General features: G+C 37.6%; 1 protein-coding gene across 3 annotated transcripts in view; it reads left to right on the forward strand.

Annotated features, from left to right (window-relative positions):
* The window catches only part of LOC135102783 (centrosomal protein of 76 kDa-like), a 158040-nt gene that overhangs the window by 70977 nt on the left and 63463 nt on the right, over positions 1–23600 (forward strand). For all 3 annotated transcript variants that reach the window (XM_064008289.1, XM_064008288.1, XM_064008290.1), the window contains exons 7-8: positions 5511–5679; positions 10037–10193. In XM_064008289.1, coding sequence (XP_063864359.1) covers positions 5511–5679; positions 10037–10193 — 326 coding nt within the window. The remainder of the gene's footprint in view (positions 1–5510; positions 5680–10036; positions 10194–23600) is intronic.

Consider the following 23600-nt stretch of genomic DNA (forward strand, 5'->3'; position numbering starts at 1 on the left):
TCGATTGGAATCTGATGGTGGGTAACAAGGAAGCAGAGGAATTTCTTAAGGTAATTCAGGATAATTTTTTAAAACAGGTAGTCATAGAACCTACAAGGGGGAATAATATTCTAGATTTAATTCTTACTAACAGGGAGGAAGCAGTCACGTAAGTAGAGGTTGGAGGACAGCTAGGTAACAGTGACCATAGGGAAATTAGGTACAATTTAGAATGGGAAGAAACTTTTAGAAGCAAAAACACTAGTAAAATACCTGACTTTAGGAGAGCAGATTTTGAGAAATTAAAAAGGTACCTTCAAGTAGTGGACTGGAAACAGATGCAGGGTGAGGTCAGGTCCTGGACAGAGTTGAGAGAGATAAGGCAAGATGAGAGAGGTGAGGTGAGGCATGAGGGTATAGGACAAGAGGAGGGAAGATGTGTCCGGAAGGGGTGGAGAAAAGAGGGAGGGGGAGATAGGTGTGAGTATGTTGGAGGGTCAGGTCATGCTGAAATGAGAGAGGTGAGGTCATGGTGAGTAGATGAGGGAGTGCAGAGGATGGTAGGGGCCGAGATGAGGGGATTAGGTGAGGTAAATGTAGATGAATTGTATAAATATTTCGTAGATAAAGTTCATACAGGTCAGTTAGCAACCATCCCGTATAGGGCAATAAGATCACAGAAAAATTACCCTAAATGGGTGACTGCTAGGTTAAAACATTATATAGGGCATAAGAGAAGTATATATAAGAGATTAAGGGCAGATGAAGTTTTAATGTCACAACACAATGAATTAGAACAGTCAGGAAGTTAACGAGGAAAGCTAAGGGCAATTATGAATAAAAGGTAGCCAGCCAGGCGAAGACGGACTCCAAGGGATTTTATCAGATATACAGGACGAAGAATAAGATACTATAGGCCCATTAAAGGCAGCGGATGGGGAGCTGGTTAGTTCTGGGGAGGAGATTAGTAAAATTCTGAATGAGTATTTTTTTAACTCCTCACCCAGGAAAACATGCAGGATATACCAGATGGTGAACAGATGTTTAGAGCAGATGAGAATGAGAAGCTGACAGATATTTCCATAACTAGGGAGATAGTGGAACAGGAGATAGATAGGATAAAAAAATTCAAGACACCAGGACCAGACAAAATATATCCCAGAGTACTTAAGGAATGCAAAGAGATTATTAGTGAGCCATTAGTTTCTGTCTTTAGGAAATCACTTGAGTCAGGTGAGGTATCAGTAATGTGGAGGTAGGCTAATATAGTACCCATCTTTAAGAAAGGAGATAAAACTTTAGCATCTAACTATAGACCTGTCAGCTTAACTTCAGTTGTAGGTAAAATATTAGAGTCAATAATAGCGAGGAACATTAGGGAACATTTAAGACAAATATAACTTGATAGATCAGTCATTCCCTTCATGAAGGGAAAGTCTTGCCTGACAAACTTGTTAAGTTTTTACAGTAAAGTGTACAATAGTAGCAGTAGATAATGGTGATAGTTATGATATCTTATATCTAGACTTTAGTAAAGCATTTGACAAGGTACCCCATCAAAGGCTCCTGAGAAAGGTTAGGGCACACGGGATAGATGGGAAGGTGTTAGGCTGGATAGGGTCATGGCTTAGCGACAGGCAACAAAGTGTTGTAATAAACAGCTTGAAATCTGAGTGGGGTCATGTAATTAGTGCCACAGGGATCAGTATTAGGGCCATTGTTATTTATAATATATTTCAATGACTTGGATAGTGGAATTAGTAGTGATGTTAATAAATTTGCGGATGACACAAAGATAGGTAGATTAATTAGATCAGAATCAGATGCCTTCACCTTGCAGGCAGATTTAGATAGAATGAATGAATTGACGGACAGATGGCAAATGCAAAGTACTTAGTGTAGGTAGAGGAAACCCACACAGTAGGTACACATTAAACAACCAAACTCTGGTAGGTACAGGGTACGAGAAAGATTTAGGAGTTATAGTTAGCTCTGAACTCTGTCTAGGAAAACAATGCATAGAGGACAGAAACAGGGCAAATGGGGCACTAGGATTCATTTTTAAGAGTGTTAAAAGTAGAAGGCCGGAAGTAATATTAAAGTTATACTTGGCGCTGGTCAGACCTCATCCAGACTACGCTGTGCAGTTCTGGTCTCCACATTACAGGAAACATATGGGTCTATTAGAATCAGTACAAAGGAGAATGACTAAAAGGATACAGGGGATGAGGAGTATTCCTTATGAGGCGAGATTGAAATTATTAAATTTACATTCTTTAGAGAGACGTAGGTTAAGAGGGGACCTGATAGAAGTCTTTAAGTGGTATAAGAGTTATAACAAAGGGGATGTAAGCAAAATTCTTAGGATCAGAAACCAGGTTAGAACAAGAAATAAAGGGTTCAGGCTTGAAAATTTTAGGTTTTAGGAAGGAGATAGGAAAAAATTGGTTCTCAAATAGAGTGATAGATGAGTGGAACAGACTCAGTAATTATGTTGTTAGTGCTAGGACACTAGAGAGCTTTAAGAGAAGATTAGACAGGTTTATGGATGGGGATAATAGATGGAAATAGGTAGGTATATTTCATACAGGGACTGCCATGTGTAAGCCTGGTTGCTTCTTGCAGCTTCCCTTATTTCTTATGTTCTTATTTTCATATATGGAGAGAGAGAGAGAGAGAGAGAGAATGTATTGTGGCTATGTGACAGCCAGTGGGTGACCTTGACAATGGCTGGTGGCTCTCTCTCTCTCTCTCTCTCTCTCTCTCTCTCTCTCTCTCTCTCTCTCTCTCTCTCTCTCTCTCTCTCTCTCTCTCTCTCTCTCTCTCTCTCTCTCTCTCTCTCTCTCTCTCTCTCTCACAGAGAGAGAGAGAGCATTGCATCGAGGTCACTCACTGGCTGTCTTTTCTACTTTTCCTCCAGACAGCATGGTTTTAGAAAACTATGATAATTCAAACACGACACATAAAAAGGTCAAAAACCATGGAACAATGTGCTGCATGTTGTTACACTGATGCAAACAAACTGACCACCTGCAACAAGTGGTCAGTTCTCGAAGCAGTGTCTGTCTTGTGTCCAGTGTTGCCGCAACTCCATCTGTAGTGTGCTGGACTTTCAAATTGGCTGCTCCAGATTTTTCCACTGCTTCCGAAATCCATTAAAACGAGGGTCCATAGTACTGAGGTATAAGTGTACATTGGTCAAGGAGTTAGACACTGTGTTAAATATCAATAATCACATTTTGCTGTCAATGAAAGAACAGGTGTAGAAATGAAGTTTAGAAAAATTAATAGAGAAAGGTGTGGGAAAAAGTGTTATTCGTAGTTTACCTGGAGTGAACACAAAACCAGGATTCTCAGTGTAGTATTATTGACAACACTGCTTGAAACATGGATCATGGGAAAGGAAGAAAAGAGATTGAATTGAAGTGTCTTAGAAACACCTGTGGAGTAACATGTATGTATAGAATGAAAAATGAGAAAATGCAAGATAGAAATGGTGCTGATTGAATTTGAGTAAAAAATTATAAGGTAGGGAGGATGGAAGAAAAGTGATTGGTGATGATAATTGAATCAGATGTGAGAAGTGTGAAACAGAGTGGACAACCATAAATGAGATGGATTGATGGTTTGAAGGAAGAGTTAGATGCAAGAAAGGTGTCTATGGAACGAGCAAAAGCAGTTGTATATAACTGAATTTAATGAAAAGTAGTTATGAATGCATAAATGTGATGTGGCTTTGAGAACCTCATTGGGAGGTTCACTTGCATCAAGTCCACTTAACTGATTGAATGAGATCCAGGAAAGATGGTGGATCAGTTATGGTCTAGCTAGGATAAACCAATTCTGCTGTTATGTCCTGATGCAGAGGAATCCAGAGGATCTGTCTTTCTCCCCCTACAGAAATGTTTTTCTGATCAATAGTTAGATAAAAATAAATGAAAAGTTATTTAACTGGGATTGTGAATGAAAAGTCAATTCACTCCTTGAATTAGCAGATTATGCTTTGATATGGTATAATTAAAAGTACCAATTATATCATTTATCACTGCTGCCTGTCACTAAAGCAACTTACTTATAAAAAAAATAATAAAAGTCATAGGTTATTAAAGTGGAAGCCAGGGCCAGTTCATTGTGAATGCACATGTGGGAAGCTTAAATAATATGCCACTCAGCATAGAAATATTAAACTATAGACCACTAGATTTTGGACATTTGGAAAACCAGATTATGGCCCAAAATTTTTAAGAGTTTATAATGCATAAAACAGTAAATCTTAGTTATTCTTGGTCAGAAACATATCATATGCTCTAACTAGGCTTTATCAAACTTGGGCTAGCAAACAGCATTGCCTGGTAGATGGAAAAAAAAATTGTATTCATTTAACTGTATATAGCACATCATATTGATATTGAGAATGTGAAATTTTGAACTGGATTGGCAAATAAAAACAAGATAGGCTATATATACTACAGGCATAGGAGATTGTAGGCTATGTGGTGGCTGGAAAGTTGGTTATTGTTAGCTGGTATGTATGTACATCTCACCAGTTTCAGTATGAAGCCACTATGGTAATATTCTAGAGACCTTTTCTGCTGTTATTACTGGTTGTTTTAGTTCCATTCTTTTGAAGACATATTTGAATAATGTTTGAAGGTTACAGGGAAGGTGGCATTTTTCCCCCTCTGCTAACATTTTATGTCTATTCAAATGTGTCAGCAAAAGAATGGAACTAAACCAATAATAATGGTTGAAAAGAACTGTAGAATATTAACACGACTTTTTTCCTGATTGATTTTGATACTCGTCAATTAATCTTGTAATCACAAGCACAGGACTCCATAATCTAATTCCAGACTAACTGTAGTAGTTGTCAACTAAGAAACATTTCTAGTATAGTTTTGAAAACTATTGAAAACAATTATTTCATTGCATACATCTGCAGCATATCTAGAACTCTGATCTTGTGCATCAAGCTGAGGAGGTGAGGCTTCCCAGAGTTATTCCCTGAGACTGGCAATATCCATTCACATGCCTCTCTGAGGAGAGGCTCTCACCTACCTGTACACTCAAACTACTAGAGATTAGAGAATGTACAGCCCTAACTACAAATAAAAAAAATTATATATATATATATATATATATATATATATATATATATATATATATATATATATATATATATATATATATATATATATATATATATATATATATATATATATATATATATATATATATATATATATATATATATATATATATATATATATATATATATATATATATATATATATATATATATAGGTGGGTGTGATATGTTCTATAGCCCTAGCATAGCATAAGAATTATACAAGTCATTGTGAAATTCAGTGTTAACGCCAACGTATGTACATAAATTTTATGCATCAGCTAACTCCCTTTTAAATTATGTTAATTTGATAGGTAGGTAGAATAAATAAATATCAAATTTAAGATGCATAAAGAACATGCTTCTAAGTCTTCTTAATTCATAATACATTCATATTTGGCAGATTTGTTTGTGAGTTTGTGAGAGTACTTGAGGTGGGTCAGGCTCTGAAGTCACCTGAGGAGGCTGCACGGTGGGTCAGTGTCCTGCCCACCATCCTGGATCATCAGCTACCTGCAGGTGCTACTAAACCATGGTACACACTTGGCACTGCTGTTATGGCTGGCTCACTGGTGAGTTTGGTCTTCCTAAGGAATACATGATTCGCAGTTGTTGCCAAGCTAAGGTAAAGGTAAAGCCAAGGGCATATGCTATAGCTGTACATGGCCTCAACTCTCATCTCTGTCCCATTGACCTTTAAACCCATGGTGAATGATATCCTATAGCTTGGGACACAGGGCCAGGGCCTCTGTGACATTTAGGTTTCCACAGCTCACCTTCATCAGGTTTCTCCAGATACTCAATCATCAGCCAACCTGAAGGAAGGATGAACAGCTAGGTGAGCTGTGCACTAAGTGATTCAAACTGGGTTTGAAGCCAGGCACACTAGCTATTGCACTGTGTATGTGTGTATGCATAAAGGTGAATATCAGACAGATTGTCTTCCCTGTTTCTCTTCCATTAATGAAGCCAGAAAACACAGAATATTATTAACAACATTTATTTATTATCTCTCTTGGAGATGTCCAAAGAGAACCACACAAAAAAAATCCAAGATTTAATATTCTATGATCAACTTGTTGAAATTCTGTGTCTGGCCATAGAAATCGGTACTGCATCCCTGGAGTATTACTCAATGATTTAATAGATGTGTGTAAAGAAATAACAAAGGAAGCAAAAGAAAATATTCTCATCATCATTCATGCATTCATGTTAAAATAAATTACATAATACATATCAGATCAAAACCACTTTTAACTAAACATGCATGGAGAAATTATAAATTCTTACCAAATTGATTCCAAAAACAGTTATATCAAGTATTTTTTTCAAGGATCAACATTGAAAATAGCTTCTTATGGTAAGACCTTCCAACTTGGACAATCACTGGTAAATCTCTGCAAAAAAGAAAATGTCATTCCTAATCTAGAGGACAATTTTCACAACGAACCAGTCCTCATCTGCGATAATGGTGCTCATCTAGTGTTCACTTCAACTCTGTTTGAGTTGGCACAACTCTCTTGTGCCCCCTTCTCTTGCCACTCGTACACACCAGCATGAGAACATATGGCTATGGGGGTTTATTCTATTTACCAAATGTTGTCTTGCTTGTGCACACTTCACCTGTACCATCTCACACCAGTTTTTCGTTGAGGTGGATGTCGGCAATTTTGCCGGTTTCTCTCAAGATAACAACTGTGTTTTGTTTTGGTGATGTGGTGTGTAGCTCTACTGTGGATAATGGGAGTGTGCTTACCATCCACCACTTAACTCTCTCTCTCTCTCTCTCTCTCTCTCTCTCTCTCTCTCTCTCTCTCTCTCTCTCTCTCTCTCTCTCTCTCTCTCTCTCTCTCTCTCTCTCTCTCTCTCTCTCTCTCTCTCTCTCTCTCTCTCTCTCTCTCTCTCTCTCTCTCTCTCTCTCTCTCTCTCTCTCTCTCTCTCTCTCTCTCTCTCTCTCTCTCTCTCTCTCTCTCTCTCTCTCTCTCTCTCTCTCTCTCTCTCTCTCTCTCTCTCTCTCTCTCTCTCTCTCTCTCTCTCTCTCTCTCTCTCTCTCTCTCTCTCTCTCTCTCTCTCTCTCTCTCTCTCTCTCTCTCTCTCTCTCTCTCTCTCTCTCTCTCTCTCTCTCTCTCTCTCTCTCTCTCTCTCTCTCTCTCTCTCTCTCTCTCTCTCTCTCTCTCTCTCTCTCTCTCTCTCTCTCTCTCTCTCTCTCTCTCTCTCTCTCTCTCTCTCTCTCTCTCTCTCTCTCTCTCTCTCTCTCTCTCTCTCTCTCTCTCTCTCTCTCTCTCTCTCTCTCTCTCTCTCTCTCTCTCTCTCTCTCTCTCTCTCTCTCTCTCTCTCTCTCTCTCTCTCTCTCTCTCTCTCTCTCTCTCTCTCTCTCTCTCTCTCTCTCTCTCTCTCTCTCTCTCTCTCTCTCTCTCTCTCTCTCTCTCTCTCTCTCTCTCTCTCTCTCTCTCTCTCTCTCTCTCTCTCTCTCTCTCTCTCTCTCTCTCTCTCTCTCTCTCTCTCTCTCTCTCTCTCTCTCTCTCTCTCTCTCTCTCTCTCTCTCTCTCTCTCTCTCTCTCTCTCTCTCTCTCTCTCTCTCTCTCTCTCTCTCTCTCTCTCTCTCTCTCTCTCTCTCTCTCTCTCTCTCTCTCTCTCTCTCTCTCTCTCTCTCTCTCTCTCTCTCTCTCTCTCTCTCTCTCTCTCTCTCTCTCTCTCTCTCTCTCTCTCTCTCTCTCTCTCTCTCTCTCTCTCTCTCTCTCTCTCTCTCTCTCTCTCTCTCTCTCTCTCTCTCTCTCTCTCTCTCTCTCTCTCTCTCTCTCTCTCTCTCTCTCTCTCTCTCTCTCTCTCTCTCTCTCTCTCTCTCTCTCTCTCTCTCTCTCTCTCTCTCTCTCTCTCTCTCTCTCTCTCTCTCTCTCTCTCTCTCTCTCTCTCTCTCTCTCTCTCTCTCTCTCTCTCTCTCTCTCTCTCTCTCTCTCTCTCTCTCTCTCTCTCTCTCTCTCTCTCTCTCTCTCTCTCTCTCTCTCTCTCTCTCTCTCTCTCTCTCTCTCTCTCTCTCTCTCTCTCTCTCTCTCTCTCTCTCTCTCTCTCTCTCTCTCTCTCTCTCTCTCTCTCTCTCTCTCTCTCTCTCTCTCTCTCTCTCTCTCTCTCTCTCTCTCTCTCTCTCTCTCTCTCTCTCTCTCTCTCTCTCTGCCCCTCTCTCTCTCTCTCTCTCTCTCTCTCTCTCTCTCTCTCTCTCTCTCTCTCTCTCTCTCTCTCTCTCTCTCTCTCTCTCTCTCTCTCTCTCTCTCTCTCTCTCTCTCTCTCTCTCTCTCTCTCTCTCTCTCTCTCTCTCTCTCTCTCTCTCTCTCTCTCTCTCTCTCTCTCTCTCTCTCTCTCTCTCTCTCTCTCTCTCTCTCTCTCTCTCTCTCTCTCTCTCTCTCTCTCTCTCTCTCTCTCTCTCTCTCTCTCTCTCTCTCTCTCTCTCTCTCTCTCTCTCTCTCTCTCTCTCTCTCTCTCTCTCTCTCTCTCTCTCTCTCTCTCTCTCTCTCTCTCTCTCTCTCTCTCTCTCTCTCTCTCTCTCTCTCTCTCTCTCTCTCTCTCTCTCTCTCTCTCTCTCTCTCTCTCTCTCTCTCTCTCTCTCTCTCTCTCTCTCTCTCTCTCTCTCTCTCTCTCTCTCTCTCTCTCTCTCTCTCTCTCTCTCTCTCTCTCTCTCTCTCTCTCTCTCTCTCTCTCTCTCTCTCTCTCTCTCTCTCTCTCTCTCTCTCTCTCTCTCTCTCTCTCTCTCTCTCTCTCTCTCTCTCTCTCTCTCTCTCTCTCTCTCTCTCTCTCTCTCTCTCTCTCTCTCTCTCTCTCTCTCTCTCTCTCTCTCTCTCTCTCTCTCTCTCTCTCTCTCTCTCTCTCTCTCTCTCTCTCTCTCTCTCTCTCTCTCTCTCTCTCTCTCTCTCTCTCTCTCTCTCTCTCTCTCTCTCTCTCTCTCTCTCTCTCTCTCTCTCTCTCTCTCTCTCTCTCTCTCTCTCTCTCTCTCTCTCTCTCTCTCTCTCTCTCTCTCTCTCTCTCTCTCTCTCTCTCTCTCTCTCTCTCTCTCTCTCTCTCTCTCTCTCTCTCTCTCTCTCTCTCTCTCTCTCTCTCTCTCTCTCTCTCTCTCTCTCTCTCTCTCTCTCTCTCTCTCTCTCTCTCTCTCTCTCTCTCTCTCTCTCTCTCTCTCTCTCTCTCTCTCTCTCTCTCTCTCTCTCTCTCTCTCTCTCTCTCTCTCTCTCTCTCTCTCTCTCTCTCTCTCTCTCTCTCTCTCTCTCTCTCTCTCTCTCTCTCTCTCTCTCTCTCTCTCTCTCTCTCTCTCTCTCTCTCTCTCTCTCTCTCTCTCTCTCTCTCTCTCTCTCTCTCTCTCTCTCTCTCTCTCTCTCTCTCTCTCTCTCTCTCTCTCTCTCCTTAATGCATACATATGAAAACACAAATAGCAATGATTGTGTGGTGCCAAAGCTTAGGTGATGATAACACCCTGTGAAACACCAAAAATTTTCAGATAAATAATTTACGTTGTTAGCTCATTATATATACCAGAAGTAAAGTAAAAGTTTCATCCTTATGTTTATGATAATGAACTTTTCATACTAATAATATTACACCTGTCAGAATACTCAAGGGGAGAGCTGGTTTCATTTTTGGTTAAAGCAGACTGAATGGAAGTGCTTCTACCTATCCTTTAACTTCTCTATTAGCAAGATGTATTGTCAGTAATTGGTGAGTGAAAGTATAGTCCAACTCAGTAATAAGTTATAAGATAATGTAACATTTGGATAGTTTCATATTCTTATTAGATACTGATCATACTTTCTTCATGCATATTAGTTACAGACAATTATACTTTTTTCTGGTGTGATAATGCTGTATCTTTTTTTTTTTTTTGTTTCACGTACAGTTGTCATAGTCACTTGTTGTTTTTAATGATGCTTTATTTTAATAAATTTTCAGAATATAGAAGGCAAATGTAGTCTGCTGTGCAGTCTCCTCCTTGGCTTTGGCCTGGATGCCTGGATATGTATAGGCACCAAACAGTCAGGACAGCCTCACGTGTGGATCATGACCCGGGGACCCTATGCAGCTATAACTTTTTGGGAGGCCATAACAGGTAGCCAAATGTTAACTGCTTACTTTTAAATTATCACTTTTATTGTAATCATTTTCATTCTCAAAAGGTGAGGACTGAGATAAAACTTTCTTATCTCCTAAACACTGTATGGAAGAGAGATTAAGAAAGATAATATTAAATGGTGACTTTCATAGCAACATAAATTGGTAGGACATGGAAATCAAGAGTTCCGTGAACTACTGGGATAATATACTATTAGACTTAACACGAGAAATTTTCCTATGGCAACACATCATATTCTATACCAGAAAGAGAGGCTTAGATGAGCAATCCATATTAGATATACTGATCACAAGGCAAAAAAAGACATCAAAAACAATCTATAGTTCCCCATTAGGAAAAATGTGATAACTTTTTTTGCTAGAATATATTTTATTGTAGTGCACAATGTTAAAAATGAAAAAGAAGGACTATGAGAAAATTTTTTTATTACAATAAAGGAAATTATTATGAACTTTAGAAATTTTCAAAGTAGCAAATTGGGAACAAGAAATATGTATAGTGGTGCCTCAGTATACGTCCTTAGTCCGTTCCGTTAGTGTCCGTTAGTAATAATACCGAACAGGACATATATCAAAAATTTTTTCCATAAGAAATAAAGGGAAAATGATTAATCCGTTACCATAAAAGAAATCCTATTGTTATTGGCATATTGTACAGTACATTGATGAGGTTGTATAAAATCATTTAAACACTGCTTAATACTAAAATACATACTGCATTTGATGATATATAAGACACACCCCCATTTCAGCAGGCCATATTCAGGAAAAAAAAAATTATGTATTAAAGCATGTAATGTTTAAAGCAAGCTAGCAGTACAGCTTAACAAAAATCAAGCAATCACAATAGTAAAAATATCATACATGAATGTGGTAATAAAACTGAGGTAATGGCCTAGTCACAGAGGCGAGGCGAAGAATGCAGCCCAGCTGCTGAGATGTTAAGAACACACTTGGCATGTCACTAAACAGGACTGCATTTTCATTTTCATTGTTTACTTACATCATATTATGGTTGAAAAATGTGTATAGCACCCTTGCCTATAAGACAGTGGTGTAAATCTTTGGGTGTATGGGTGATGGAAATTTCAAAATTAAATCTATGGGAAACCTCACATTCACATATAAGATGCAGGATGATTTTTTAAGCCATTTTTATGAAAAAAGGTACATCTTATATGCTGTTAAATATGGTAAATACAAAAGCAATCAGATGAAATAAATGAAAAATTTAACCTCATTTTACCTTGCTGAGAAGAGTCAAGTGCCTACTATGAGGCAATGAGAAGGGAGATGTTATTTTTTGGAAGGAGAGTCCTGCCAACCTGGCAACATTGTTTGTGGGCAGTTGTGACTGTCTTAAGAGAGGTAAACAAGGGTAACGCATGGTGTTGTGACTCATTTTTACCCGTGCAAGCTCTAGTACATGAGTCACATTCCAAACAAAGCAAATTTTTAAAATTTTTTCATGCCCAAACAGGATGTATACCTAGTTGGACTTATTCTAAAATGGACGTATACTAATGTACCACTGTAAATATATTCCCTGCTATAAAAAAAAAAAAGCCTAAGAGGATAAACTACTGGTTTAATAATAAATGTGCTGAAACCAAGGTAATCCGAGACTTATTAGGAAACAGACAGAAGACAGCAGTGACTAGGCTTATAAAAGATACAAGCAGACAAGAAATGAATATTCTAGGATAAGAAAAGAAGCTAAAAAAAAGTTACAAAAAGACATTATTAAAAGAGCATTAAATGCTCAAAACTCTTCTACAGCTATATAAAAAAGTAAAAGCAAAGTCAAGGATAAGATATGAAGTAAAGCTGATGGATAAAAAATGAAGAAAATATGTGAAGTTTTAAACAGAATTTTTCAATCTGTATTTGCAAGTGAATTGTTATTTCAAATAGGTAACATGACACAAACTACACCATATAAACTGTAAAACATTCACCTAGATAAAAGGGAAGTTATAAAGGAGTTAGAAAACCTAGTTTAAAGGAGTACTGACTGACCAGATGAAATACTGATTGGGTGTTAAAAGAATAGAAAAAGAATATTCAAAGAGAGCCTGAATCAAGACAAAGTACCAACAGTATGGAAAAAAGCAAATTCTTTCCCTTTGTATAAGAAGGGAAATAAGCAGTGCCCATCTGTCTCACTCAATATCACTGTAAACAAAATAGAAAAACTGGTAAAAAGAAAAGTGGGTAAACCATTTGGAAAAACATTGAAATGGTGACAGATAATTCAGATTTAGAAAAGGAAGATTATGTGTAACAAATCTAAGCTATTACATTGTAGTAAAAGCTGTAGAAGAGAGAGATTGATGGGTAGACAGTATTTATTCTGATCTCAAGAAAGCATTGAACATAGTACTGCACAATCAGAACACATTGGAGGTATTAAGGAAAAATTAGTGAAATGTATGAGAGATTTCCTGGACAGAAGAGAAATAATACTAGGAGAAAAATAATCAGTTTAGAGAAAACTAACGAGCAGAGTCCCACAAGTATCAGTGTTAGTGCCAATCATATTATTATGTCAATAATATAGATGCCAGTATTGGAACAGAGACTTACATGGACATGTTTGCTGATCACAATCTCATATCTAAATTTTGTCCTATCACTCCAATTCCTCCTCAGGATCCTCTTAAAAGGAGGTGCCTCTGGCTTTTTGCCACTGCTAGTTGGAGGGACCTGAGGAGGTATTATGCTGATTTTCCTTGGAATGACTACTGCTTCCATGTCAGAGACCCACCATTGTGTGCTGAGCACATAACTGAGGTGATAGTGTCTGGCATGGAGGTGTACATTCCTAACTCTTTTTCTCAACCTAAACCTTCCAAACCTTGGTTTAACACAGTCTGTTCTCATGCTATATATGATAGAGGGGTGGCCCACAAAAGATACTTAAGCCTTCCATCACCAGAATCTCTTGCACTTTATATTTCTGCCCAGAACCATGCCAAGTCTGTTCTCCAACTAGCCAAAAACTCCTTCATTAATAGAAAGTGTCAAATCTTTCAAGATTTAACTCCTCTCATGAATTCTGGCATCTAGCTAAAAACATCTCCAATAACTTTGCTTCATCTTTCCCTCCTTTATTTCAAACAGATGGCACCACTGCTATCACATCTATCTCTAAAATTGAACTCTTCGCTCAAACCTTTGCTAAAAACTCTACCTTGGAATATTCAGTGCTTGTTTCTCCCTCTCTTCCACCCTCTGACTACTTCATGCTACCTATTAAAATTCTTCACAATGATGTCTTCCATGCTTTCGCTGGTCTTAACCCTCGGAAGGCTTATAGACCTGATGGGGTCCCTCCTTTTGTTCTCCAGAAATGTGCCTCTGTGCTTGGACCTTGCATAGTCAAACTCTTTCAACTCTGACTGTCAACATCTGCCTTTCCTTCTTGCTGGAGATTTGCTTACATTCAGCCTGTTCCTAAAAAGAGTGACTGTTCTAATCCCTCAAACTACCATCCTGTTACTTTAATTTCCTGCCTATCTAAAGTTCTTTGAATCTATCCTCAACATGAAGATTCTTAAACATCTATCACTTCACAATCCTCTATCTGATCACCAGTATGGATTCCATCAGTGCTGCTCCCACAGCCTCACTGCACAGGACTTTCTTCTTTCTCTTACCCCTATTCTGTCCACTTCTCTAATGCAGAAGTTAACCAGTGTTCTCAATCATTCATGCCTTTCTCTGGTAAACTCTGCAACTGCCTGCCTGCTTCTGTATTTCCACCTTTCTCTGACTTGAATTCCTTCAGGAGGGAGGTTTCAAGATGCTTATTATTCAGTTTTTGACTACTGTTTTGGACCCTGTTCTGGGACTGGCTTTTTTTTTTTCTTTATGGATTTTTGTTGCCCTTGGTCAGTTTCCTTCTTACACTAAAAAAAAAAAAAGTGGAACATGTCTTGCAAAGAACAAGAAAACTAGCAAAAGTAGAAGGAATGAAGAAAATATGGATAAAAAGAGACATGAATGAAGAAGAGATAAGTAAATTGAAAGAATTGAGAGTAGAGGCCCAGTCAAAAAAACAGAGAAAGAACACAAGAACAAGCGAGGAGATTAATTTGGAAAGTTGTGGACATGAAAGTGAGGAAATTGTGGCACAAAGATGCCATGCAAGATCAACAAGCAGAAGTTTAAAGATCATGTACGATCGTATACTAATATAGATGGTTTGGTGTCGAGCCTATTGGAACTTAAAGACTACTTAAAGTACAATAAAGCAGATGTGATATGTTTAACAGAAGCCAAACTAAAAGGAAATAAAGTTTGGATTTTGGAAAACAATGATATAGCACATGGAGGAGAGAGAGAGAAAAGGAAAGAGAGGAGGAGTGAGGATATTGATAAAACAGCATATTCTTGTTGAGGAAGTGGAATATAGTGATGGAATGGCAGAAACACTGAGTGTTTTGATTAAGATCAAAGGAAGTGAAAAAAGGGAAATCATTGTGTCATACATACCATCAAAAATTAATGCATGGGAGACCAATAAATTGCAACTAGAAACAAGAAATAGTATAGAGGAAATGATAAAGAAAAGTAACAGTGCTCTTAGTAGGAAACTTCAACACTAAAGGAATTAACCAGGAGTAGATGGAAGTGAAAAAAAATGTCAGGTCATGGAGCGAATAACTATGCAAACCATGTTGGTGAATACAATTAGACACTGGGTGAATGACCCTACAGATGCATAGGAAAAGAAGAACCATCACAGTTGGACTTAGTGTTCACAAAAACCCCAGAAAGTAGATCAAGTATACATTGTCTGAGTCCACTGGGAAGAAGTAGTCATGTGATAATAGAAATAGTACCACAGGAGGAAAAATTGTTGCACAGGAAAGAACAATACAGAAATGGGAGACAGAACTATGCTAAAGCAAACTTTGCAGAATTTCATAAATTTTATGAAAAAAATTAACTGGAAAGAGCTATTTGAAGGTAAAGTAGTGCAAGAAAAAAATTATATATTTTTGAGCAAGTACAAACAGTTTGTACCAAGTTAAAAAGTAAATATTAGGAAGCATGAATGGTATAATGCCAGATATGTAGAAGTAAAAAAGGAAAAGGACAAGGCATGGAAGAAAATGATGAGACAACTGAACAGAAATACTGGAGAAGAATACAGAAAGGCAAGGAGTGAATATAGTAAAATAAGAAAAAAAAGAGAAGAAACTTTGAAAGTGGCAGTAAGAAAATGCAAGGAAGAACCCAAACAGATACATAAACTGGAAAATGAAACATAAGGATGGCATAAACAAATTAAAAAAGGAAGGAAGAATTTTTGAAACTACTGAGGAGATGAGTTAACTAAAGAATGAGAGTTTTCAGTCTTTGTTTTCAAAGAAAACAATTTGTGGCACCAAAAGGGGTGTAACAGAATGAGGGAATACAGGAGATATGAGTAAAGAGACAAGAAATCAAGAAACTGCTGAAAGAGCTGGATCTTAGAAAAGCTATGGGACCAGATCAAGTAAATGGATGGATATCAAAAGAATGCAGAGAACAAATGGAAGAACCCATATGGGATATAATTAACAGTTCATTGAGAGAAAGAAAAGTACCAAGGAATTGGAAAAGAGCTAACATAGTGCCAATATACAAAGGGGAAATAAAATGCAACCATTAAATTATAGACTGGTGTCACAAACAAGTATTGTAAGTTAGCTTTGTGAAATAGTAATTAAAGACAGATGGGTGGAATATCTAGAAGATGAAAAGATTATTACAGAAGAGGAATTTGGATTCAGGAAAGGGAAATCCTGTGTCACAAACCTACTGAACTTCTATACTCGTACAAGAGTAATAGATGGAGTGCAAAAGAACAGATGGCCTGGATCTCAAAAAAAACATTCAATAAAGTTCCCTACAAAAGTCTTATGTGGAAGCTAGAAGATGGAGAACTAAAGGGAGCAACATTGAGATGAGTGGAGAATTATTTACAAGGGAGGGAAATGAGAACAGTAATCAGAGACACTAAATCAAGTTGGCGCAGAGTGACAAGTGGGGTACCACAAAGATATGTGCTGGCACCTATTATTTCAAATATATGTAAATGATATGACAGAGGATCTAAATAGTTATATAAACCTGTTTGCTGATGATGCAAAAGTAATGAAAATAATAAAGGATAAAAATGACTGCAAGGAGTTACAAAAGGACATTGACAAGATACATTGCGTGGAGCCAAAGATGGAAACAAGAATTTAATGCCAGAAAATGACACATGTTGGAAATAGGTAAAAGTAAAAAGAAACTCATGGAAGTACAGAATGGGAGGAGAAATAATGATGAAAAGTAATGAAGAAAAAGATTTGGGAGCGATGATTCAGGACACACTGTCACCTGAAAGGCGCATAAAAGGGATATTCGGCTCTATGTACAGCTTGCTAACAAACATTAGGGTAGTGTTTAACTATTTAGGTAAAGAAATGATGAAGAAAATTATAACAAGCATGATACAACCTAAATTGGAATATGCAGCAATAGTCTGGGCTCCTCATAGAAAAAGAGATATACAGAAACTGGAAAGAATACAGAGGATAGCAATGGGAATGGTACTAGAAGTGAAAGACTTAAGCTAAGAAGAAAGACTTGAAGAGATGGGATTACCAACACTACAAGAGAGAAGAGAAAGAAGAGACCCGATAACAATGTACAGATTAGTAAACAATATAGAAAGAATAGACAGAAATGACTTGGTACCACAGATAGAGGAGGGAGAGAGACAGATGATGTAGCATGGGAAGAGAATAAAGAAGAGTGGATGTTCAAACAACATCAAGAAATACAGCTTACTGTATAGAACTATTGAAATCTGGAATGATTTGAAGGCAGAGGTGGTTGCAGCAAACAGAGTATACATAGTTAAAGAGAAATTGGATAAAGGACAAAATGAGCTTTGGCTCATGCCCTGTACAATGCACCTAGGTAAATAAACACATACACCTCCACTTTTTTCACAGATCTATGTATTTATTACAACTAATATAAGGAAATGAAATTCAGGGGATCTAGTCATAGCTCATATTTTCCTTTATTTATGGATACATCTCAGAATTATCAACTAATTAATGTTCCTTTATGTGAACCATTTTCTTCTGTATATTTTGATATATAGTATGTGTTGATTATATTGAGTCAAAACTTATATTCAGTAGTGACGCTTATAATTTTCATGTGCACGGACAGGCCAGATGTGTGGGGGACTTGATAATCTACAAAATAATAAACTGTATGGAAAAGATACACACTTTTGGAGATGCATATGGATGAGAGGGCAAGATGTACAAGAGGACATACAAAAAAAAGACTAAGAGTATGACTAAGACTAAGACAAAGAGTAAATGTCTCAATGACATCGATAAATACAGTTTCCTGTATCGAAACATTGATCTCTGGAATAATTTAAGTGAGGAGGTGATGCAACTGTTAGTGTGACCAAATTTAAAAAGAAATTGGATAATTATATATATGGAGACAGGACAAATGAGCTTTGACTCAGACCCTGTACAATACAACTAGATAAATACACACACACACACACACACACACACACACACACACACACACACACACACACACACACACACACACACACACACACACACACACACACACACACACCACCACCACCACCACCACCACCACCACCACCACCACCACTCAGAGCCTAGAATCTGTTCCCAGGTAGGAGCTGTGTTTAAGTAAAGTTGTCCTGTCTCCAAAAATAAAAAATAAGGGAAAATTTAAGTAATAATAGACATAATAAAATAAGTAAAAGCTCCAGCAAGGCAGATGCCATAGGTGAGAGTGGAATGTTGCCAATGGGGTCACCATTCCCAGGATATGAGAAAGACAGTGAACTACATAGAAAAATGCAAGGAAGGAAAGTGGTTTTAATGGAGAGGGTGATCAGTGACCTCATTGAAAGAGTGAAAAGAATAGAAAAAATAAAACATGACCTGGAAGAGGAAAACAGAATTGAAATCACTATGCACCAATCTAAAAACAAAATTGAAGGAAAACAATTATATTGTTAAAAAAACAGGAAAACTAAGTGATAGGGATGAAAAGTGAACATCAAATCTGGAGAAAGGAAAAAGAGGAAGAAAATTTAACTTTACAGAAATCATAGAAGTGCAAAAGAAGGAAAAGACAGATTTAAGTAAGGAAACTGTGAAAGTGATCAAACAAGGAATCGATGGTAAGAGACACATTGGACAAAAAGAAATGTATTGTTATATATGGATTAAAAGGAGACAGAGCCAGTAAGATACAAGAGGGAAAAAGAATAAAAAAAAGGTAGCAGAGGATGTTGTAAGAAATATACAGAGAGAAGGTGAGGACTGGATAAGTGAAATTGAGGAAATACATAGACTGGGGAAGTATATAGAAGGAGGAGAGCGACCACTGAAAGTAAAATTTAGAGCACAAACAACAACCATGGAAGTGACATCATATGCATGGAAACTGGACAAGATAGAGCAATTCAGTTTGGATAAAGAGGGACATGAATGAGGGGGAGAGACTCAAGGTAAATGATCTAATAAAGAAGCAAAGGCAAAAAATGAGAACAGAGTGGAGGAAGAGAAAAAAGTTCTATTGGAAGGTAAAAGACGAGAGGCTCAGGAAGTGGTATCTGACAAAAAGGAATAGAATATGTAAATAACGTATGGAAAATATAAAGTAGACAGTGGCATATACAAATATAAATAGTTTAATATCAACATTGTGAGAATTGAATAATTATATTAAGATAAAGTAGCCTGACATCATGGGTATTACTGAAGTTAAACAAAATGAGACACCTTAAAATATAAGAATTGGTAATAGTAATTACAATGTGTGGATAAAACATAGAAATAATAAGAAAGGGGGGAGGAGTCATGTTACTTACAAAGAAGAGTATAACAGTGGAAGATGTTGAAATGGGAGAAGAGAATTAAAACAAAAAGGAAGGGAGAAGGAAGAAGAGATTTTGCAGTGACTTATGTACCCCCCCAAAGATGAATGCATGGACACAAAAGGATTACAAATTATTGTTAAGAGATACTAGTAACTGTTTGGAGAGAATACTGGCGGAGAGTAATAATATAACACTTATGGGTGACTTTAATTGCAAGGAGGTATGCTGGGAAGAGTGGACCATGGACAGAGGAGAAGAGTCATAGGGATATATGCTTCTAAATTTAATAATGACAAATATTATGGATTGGAGAAAACACAAGATTTGGGATTAATGAAGAGGCATCAAGGCTAGACTTGTTATTTACAAAGGAAATGGACATCATTGAAGGAATAAATTATTAGTGCCCACTAGGTAAAAGTGACCATCTGTTAATTGAATTCAGTATAGGCAGTGGTCCAATAGAAAATAGGAATGAAATTTACAAGAATGGGAGATATAATAACAGGAAAGCAGATTTTATCAGGTTGATGGAATATTTTGCAGAGGATAAATGGAAACAACTGTTCACTGCAAGTAATATGCAGGAAAAGTGGGATATATTCATAAAAATTTATAATGAAGGGATCAAGAGATATGTACCAAAGATCAAAATAAAGAAGTGGAAAAGAAAAAAGACTGGTTTAATACGAGATGTATAACAGCAAGAAAAGAAAAAGAAGCAGCATGGAATAGAAGAAAAAAAGGAGGAAGTGAAAAATGGGAAGGATTCAAGAAGGCAAGAAACAAATATATCAGAATCCTGAGAGAAGAAGAAAGGAATTATGAGAAAGATATAGTTAACAAATTCAAAGATGAGCTGAAGTTATTCTTCAGATATGTGAATGGGAAGATGAAAAACAAGCAAACATTAGATAAATTAATGAAAGATGACGTTACATATGAAGATACACAGTTACAAGCGGAATTAATGAACAAGTGCTTCCAGTCAGTATTCACCAAAGAAAGCAAGTTTGAAGGAGAAAGAGCATGGCACAGAGACAATGTGATGAGAGAGATACAGGTGGACATAAGTGAAATTAAGAAGTTTATGAAAGAATTGGATGTAAGTAAAGCTCAAGGACTGGATGGAGTGTCCAACTGGATACTTCAGGAATGTTGTGAACAACTGGCAGGAAGTATAAACATTACCATAGTATGTTCTTTTAAGGAAGGAAAAATCCCTCTAGACTGGAAGAGAGCCAATATTGTGCCCATTTTTAAAGGAGGTAATAAAGAAGATCCATTGAATTACAGACCAGTGTTCTTAACAAGTGAGGTGGCAAAAATAGTGGAAAGAATAGTTAAAAACACATGGATGGAATATTTAGAGGAAACATACATTGACTGACAGACAATTTGGTTTCAGAAGTGGAAGATCTTGTGTCACAAATTTAGTGAGTTTTTATAGTAGACCAATTGATATAATTCAAGAGAGAGAGGGTTGGGCAGACTGTGTTTATTTAGACCTGAAAAAAGTATTTGATAAGGTACCACACCAGAGACTGCTATGGAAAATTAAAAATATAGCGGGTTTGCAAGGAAACACACTGAATTTTTTTACAAACTTCTTGAGGGACAGAGAAATGAGAACAGTAATAAAGGGAGAAAAATCTGAATGGTGTAGAATTACAAGTGGAGTACCACAGTCTTAGCCCTTGTAATGTTTCTGGTGTATGTCAACAATATGGTGGATGAGGTTGACAATTATATAAGTCTGTTTGCAGATGATGCAAAATTATTGAAAAGAGTGGAAAACAATATGGATTGTGAAATATTACAGAAAGATCTAAATAAGATATAAAAATGGAGTAAGAAAAAGGAAATGGAATTCAGTGCAAAGAAATGCAAGGTGATGGAATTAGGAAAAAGCAAAAGAAGACTGACAAGTTCGTACACCAATGGGAGAAGTGGAAATTAAGAAAACCAAAGAAGAAAAAGATTTGGGAATTACAATAAGTGATAATTTATCACCAGAAAAACATGTAAACAAAATAGCTGGGGAAACCTATGAGTTACTAAGAAAGATAAAATGGGCATTTGCTTACATGTATGAAGAGATGATGAAAAAGTTGATGGAATATGTGATTCAACCAAAACTGGAATATGCCACAATTGTTTGGTCACTCCATAATAAAAAGGAAATAAGGAAAATAGAAAGGATCCAAAGAGCTGCAACCAAATTGGTACCAAGTTTGAGAGATTTAACCTATGAAGAAAGATTAAGGAGACTGAAGCTTCCATCATTACAAGAGAGAAGAGAAAGAGAGGACCTGATTGCTATATACAGAGCTTTAAGGATCAAGTTGACAAAGAAGACTTATTTGTGTGGGAATCAAGAGATATAGGAGGGCATGGAGTGAAATTGAGGAAAACAGCAAGTAGAAGGGATATCAAGAAGTATGGTTTCCCAAATAGAAGCATAGAAATATGGAACAACTTAGATGAAACAGTGGTTCAAGCAACAAGTATTCATGAATTTAAAGTTAAGCTGGATGCTTATAGATATGGAGACAGGTCAGCACGAGCATAGCTCTTTTACTGTAAAATATAACTAGGTAAACACACACACACACACACACACACACACACACACACACACACACACACACACACACACACACACACACACACACACATACAAATAGAGGTTGAAGGAAACTGGACTGCCAACTTTGCAAGTTAGAAGAGAAAGAGGAGATCTAATAACGATGTATAAAATAGTTAACCGAATTGAGAAGATGGACAAGCAGGATCTGGTGTTGCTGGAAGAAGATGAAGCTGTATGGACAAGAGGGCACTCAAAGAAGATCAGGAAGAGTCATTGTTTGAGGGACATCAAGAAGTACAGTTTTCCACGTAGAACTGTGGATATCTGGAATGGTCTAAACGAGGAGGTTGTTACAGCACCAAACGTGCATAATTTTAAGGAAATTCTGGATAAACATAGATATGGAGACAGGACACTATGAGCCCTGCTCGAAACCTGTATTATACAACTAGGTAAATACACACTGGTGTGGTCTCCTCATACAAAGAGGAATATTATAAAATTAGAAAGAGTACAAAGAGCAGTCACTAAGATGGTTCCAGAGTTGAGTAAGTTGACCTATGAAGAGAGATTAAGAATGTTGGAAATTCCTACCCTTGAAAATAGGAGGGAGAGAGAGAGAGAGGAGATTTGATAAGCATCTATAGAATGATAAATGGTATGGAAAATGTGGACAAAGAATGTTTTATAAATTAAGGCACACAGAGTACAAGGGAACACAATAAGAAGTTGAAGAAAGTTAACTGTAGAAGAGACATCAAGAAGTATAGTTTTCCTCACAGAAGTGTGAACAAATGGAATGAACTTAATGAAGACGTAAATGCTGAAACTGTCCATGCTCTTAAGACCAAACTAGATAGATATAGAAATGGGATACTTTGAGATTACTCTCCTCCTGTAAGCCACAACTAGGTAAACACACACACACACATTTAATTTTTGCATCATATATATGTAATGCTCCTTACCATCTCACTTCCATTCTTCCTATGTATGTGTCCAAATCATCTTTATAGTGCTGTGGACTCCCTGAACCACTAGATTTATTCCACCGTCTTTACTTGACATGTCTGTTATGTATATTTTCATCATTCTTTCTACACACTTCCCTAGTACAGTAGAACCTCTGATCATAGGGGTGGCTGCAGCAGTGGCAGCACTCTCAGTACTGTCACTATCACTGTTGGGGTAGGGATGGTAGCCCACACCCTCTGCTGACCATAGTGTTACCATTTTCAGCATTATGGACTTCTCTTCGGATTGTTGTGGCCCATCCCCATTTTGGGATTTTGAGTCCCCCACATTATAATGTGACCTTGAGGCAAACTGACCCCAATGTTATACATGATTTGCATTCGAGTACTGCATGTTAGTGGCATCCTGATTGTTTTGTTTTTTTACATTCCTACATTCCATTCAGAGAAAGAATTTTGGTGGGACTTCTGTGTATGGTTGGCAGCCCTGCTGCCCACTGGCCTGTAGAGTTTGAATAAAACTCAACCTTCCTAAAGAACTACTTATATTCTTCTCTTAGCTCAACAATTACATAAGTTCAGATAATTTTATTTACATCCATGGATGAAGCTGTGTTTTTCCAACTGTATCACTGTTTTCAATCTCGATAGGGTGAAGAAGAAAGTAATTATGGTAAGTATGATTTAATCAAATTTTATGGTTTATGTACCTCTTTACTTATTTTCATTATGTTTAGCCAATATGAAGTTATACCTAAAATTAATCATGTTGTCTCAGACAAAATATTCCTGAATATAATGGTGTTTTCAGGTTTTGTATAAAAGTAATCTAAAAGTGAAAAGGAAAGATTTCCGTGAGTATTTCGCATGTTGCCTTGC

Source organism: Scylla paramamosain, chromosome 8 (assembly GCF_035594125.1).
Source record: "Scylla paramamosain isolate STU-SP2022 chromosome 8, ASM3559412v1, whole genome shotgun sequence".
NCBI lineage: Eukaryota > Metazoa > Arthropoda > Malacostraca > Decapoda > Portunidae > Scylla > Scylla paramamosain.